General features: G+C 46.1%; 1 protein-coding gene across 1 annotated transcript in view; it reads left to right on the plus strand.

The window, feature by feature from the left end:
- LOC138363990 (dentin sialophosphoprotein-like) overlaps nucleotides 1-2,928 on the plus strand; it is a 6,497-nt gene extending 3,569 nt beyond the window's left edge. The window contains exon 2 of the mRNA XM_069323440.1: nucleotides 2,329-2,928. Coding sequence (XP_069179541.1) covers nucleotides 2,329-2,928 — 600 coding nt within the window. The remainder of the gene's footprint in view (nucleotides 1-2,328) is intronic.
- The last annotated feature ends 1,376 nt before the right edge of the window (nucleotides 2,929-4,304 follow it).

Genomic DNA, 4,304 nt, shown 5'->3' on the forward strand with positions numbered 1-4,304 from the left:
CAACAATGGGAGCTGCTCAGGCTCGGTAGTGAACACTCCATGGAAACTGGCATTCAGTGCCTCGCAGATTTCCTTGTCACTTTCAGTATATGCCCCCTCTGTCTTCCTTAGTCTTGTCACTTGGTCGTTCACCGACATTTTTCTTCTTATATGACTGTGTAGTAACTTGGGTTGTTTTTTCGCTTTGATTGCAATATCGTTCTCATAGTCCCTTTCCGATGTTCGTCTTATGTTAATGTAATCGTTCCTAGCTCTGTTGTATCTGCTTCTGTTGTCCTCTGTTCTTTGTCTTCTGTACTTCCTCCACTCCCGTCTGCTGGCCATTTTTGCTTCCTGACACTGTCTATTAAACCATGGGTTATTATATTCCTTCTTATTTTTTCCCTTTACCGTTGGTATAAACTCTCTTCGGCCTCCTGGCATTTCTGTATGACTAGGTCCATCATATCTTGGACTGTTTTTCCTCTAATTTCTTCCTCCCACTGCACTTCACCCAGATAGTCCCTTATCCTCATATAGTCCCCTTTCCTGTAGTCAGCTCTCCTTTCCCAGATCTCTTGTCCCATGGTCATAAGTTTGAATTCCATCATGTAGTCAAAGACTAGGACACAATGGTCACTGGCCCTAGAGGTATTTCATGCTCTAAATTCTCGATATCTTCTACGTTCTGGGTGAAAATCAGGTCTAATAGGCTCGGTGCATCTCCTCCTCTTTCCCTTGTGTCTTCCTTCACATGTTGTGTCAGGAAATTCCTGTCTATAACATCTACTAATTTTGCTCCCCACGTTTCGTCCCCTCCATGGGGATTCCTTGATTCCCAATTTATATATGTGTGTGTGTGTGTGTATGTGTGTGTGTGTGTGTGTGTGTGTGTGTGTGTGTGTGTGTGTGTGTGTGTGTGTGTGTGTGTGTGTGTGTGTGTGTGTGTGTGTGCGTGTGTGTATGTGTGTGTGTGTGCGTGTGTGTGTGTGTGTGTGCGTGTGCGTGTGTGTGTGTGTGTGTGTGTGTGTGTGTGCGTGTGCGTGTGTGTGTGTGTATACAATCTTCTTTCTCGCAAAATCACGAATCAAAAACAAATTATTTTTCATATCCTCAAATTATTTGTTTTCCAACCTTCGTATGAGCTTCAATCCTCCTGAAAACTTCCACGAGAAACCCGCAGAGACAGACAGACAGATAGACAATTAGACAGACAGACAGAGGGGGGAGATAAACCACTAAACACAACACAGTTGACAGAGTCAACCCTCCCAATGAAAGTCATCTGGAGGTCTGTGGAGGATCAGGAGCTGGTGTGATGTGTATCTTAGACAAGGAGGAAGAAATTGAGGTTCGAATACAAGGAGAGAGAGTCAGGCTGAGACTAAGATAGCCCCACACAAATATCCAGAGTTAAGATAACCCCACACAAATATCCAAACAGAGGTAAGATCACCCCACACAAATATCCAAACAGAGGGAAGATAACCCTACACAAATATCCAAACACAGGTAAGATAACCCCACACAAATATCCAAACACAGGTAAGATAACCCCACACAAATATCCAAACACAGGTAAGATAACCACACACAAATATCAAAACAGATGTAAGATAACCACACACAAATATCAAAACAGATGTAAGATAACCACACACAAATATCCAAACAGAGGTAAGATAACCCCACACAAATATCCAAACAGAGGTAAGATAACCCCACACAAATATCCCAACAGAAGTAAGATAACCCCACACAAATATCCCAACAGAAGTAAGATAACCCCACACAAATATCCAAACAGAGGGAAGATAACCCCACACAAATATCCAAACAGATGTAAGATAACCCCACACAAATATCCCAACAGATGTAAGATAACCCCATACAAATATCCCAACAGAAGTAAGATAACCCCACACAAATATCCCAACAGAAGTAAGATAGCCCCACACAATATCCCAACAGAAGTAAGATAACCACACACAAATATCTAAACAGAGGTAAGATAACCCCACACAAATATCCCAACAGAAGTAAGATAACCCCACACAAATATCCAAACAGATGTAAGATAACCACACACAAATATCCAGAGGTAAGATAACCCCACACAAATATCCAGAGGTAAGATAATCCCACACAAATATCCCAACAGATGTAAGATAACCCCACACAATATCCCAACAGAAGTAAGATAACCACACACAAATATCCAGAGGTAAGATAACCTCCACACAAATATCCAAACAGAAGTAAGATAACCCCACACACACACAACAAACAAACAAACAGGGTCATACGGCAAATCACTGCTGGGGATTATTTCACTAAACAAACACACAGTCACAAAATGCCAATAAAGTTCAAGAAAAATTGGTTGGTGAAGATTGTCGTCGCGCGGACAATGGCAGTGACTTCGAGGACGGCAGTGACTTCGAGGACGACAGTGACTTCGAGGACGGCAGTGACTTCGAGGACGGCAGTGACTTCGAGGACGACAGTGACTTCGAGGACGGCAGTGACTTCGAGGACGGCAGTGACTTCGAGGACGGCAGTGACTTCGAGGACGACAGTGACTTCGAGGACGACAGTGACTTCGAGGACGACAGTGACTTCGAGGACGGCAGTGACTTCGAGGACGGCAGTGACTTCGAGGACGGCAGTGACTTCGAGGACGACAGTGACTTCGAGGACGGCAGTGACTTCGAGGACCACAGTGACTTCGAGGACGGCAGTGACTTCGAGGACGGCAGTGACTTCGAGGACGACATTGACTTCGAGGACGGCAGTGTCTTCGAGGACGACAGTGACTTCGAGGACGACATTGACTTCGAGGACGGCAGTGACTTCGAGGACGACAGTGACTTCGAGGACGACAGTGACTTCATCGTTAGTGAGGTTAGTGTTAACTCCCGTTGTTGCTACTCTTCTCTCCGTGAGTGAGAGAGATCTTCTCTCCCTGAGTGAGAGAGATCTCTCCCTGAGTGAGAGATCTTCTCTGCCTGAGTGAGAAAGATCTCTCCCTGAGTGAGAGAGATCTTCTCTCCCTGAGTGAGAGAGATTGACAGAGGAAGACTGACATAGAGACATGTTGACACACGCACGAATATCAAAGCAGAGGCAGGGAGAGAGACATGACACCCTTGACTGACAGACACCTGACCTGGGGGAGGCGGCCTGGCGGTTGAGTGGACAGCGAACGGGATTCGTAATCATTGGGGGGGGGGGGGGGGTCCGGGGATCGATCCCCCGGCGATGGCGGAAACAAATGGGCAGAGTTTCTTTCACTCTTATACCAATTGTTCAATTAGCGGTAAATAGGTACCTGGGAGTTAGACAGCTGTCACGGGCTGTCTAACAGGCTGTCTAAAAGCCAACCAACAACGCGAGACATTTACATCATAAACCACAAAGTAGACTAACATACTCCCCAAAAAAAACTCAATAAACTAACAGGTAAACCTACGTTTGTCTGGTATACAAATACGCGAGGTAAATCACCGCTCCATATAGACAGGGGACTTGGAGAAAGTCAAGAGGAGACATAAGACATATCAGAATGTCTCAAGCTAATGGCTGGTGGTTAAATGTTTGTTCTGGTACAGCTTGAGGCGTCTCCTTATACAGCCTATGTCTGGCCTTGGAGACCACAGACAGGAGACCACAGACAGGAGACCACAGACAGGAGACCACAGACAGGAGACCACAGACAGGAGACCACAGACAGGAGACCACAGACAGGAGACCACAGACAGGAGACCACAGACAGGAGACTAACTCACAGTCCCCACAGACAGGCAGGGAAGGGAAGGGAACTATCAGGGAAGAAAGCACCAAGCCATCACGACTATATAGCACTGGGAAGGGGTCAGGATAAGGATTTGAGATGGGACGGGGGAAAGGAATGGTGCCCAACCACTTATGGACGGTCGGGGATTGAACGCCGACCTGCATGAAGCGAGACCGTCGCTCTACCGTCCAGCCCAACTGGTTGGACCCCACAGACAGGAGACTATCCCAAGATAAACACAGACATGGAGACCACAGACAAAATCTATGTTATTTGTAAATAAAACCATGATATAGAAAGGTCAATATCTATCACGGTAATTATCCCCGGCTCATGACAGCTGGGCGCTCACGTGACCCCAAGAATATGACGGTAACCTTCTTGAGACACGGAAGTAAATATTCGGGCTCACCATAGCCCGTGCTACATGGATGGTATATATTCTGAATACTTCTACTCAGGTAATGGCGCTAAAGAGAGCTGCTATCTTTAATACATCAGCATTAACTGCCCTGATCCCCTCCCCTCC

This window comes from Procambarus clarkii, chromosome 12, assembly GCF_040958095.1.
Source record: "Procambarus clarkii isolate CNS0578487 chromosome 12, FALCON_Pclarkii_2.0, whole genome shotgun sequence".
NCBI classification, from domain to species: domain Eukaryota; kingdom Metazoa; phylum Arthropoda; class Malacostraca; order Decapoda; family Cambaridae; genus Procambarus; species Procambarus clarkii.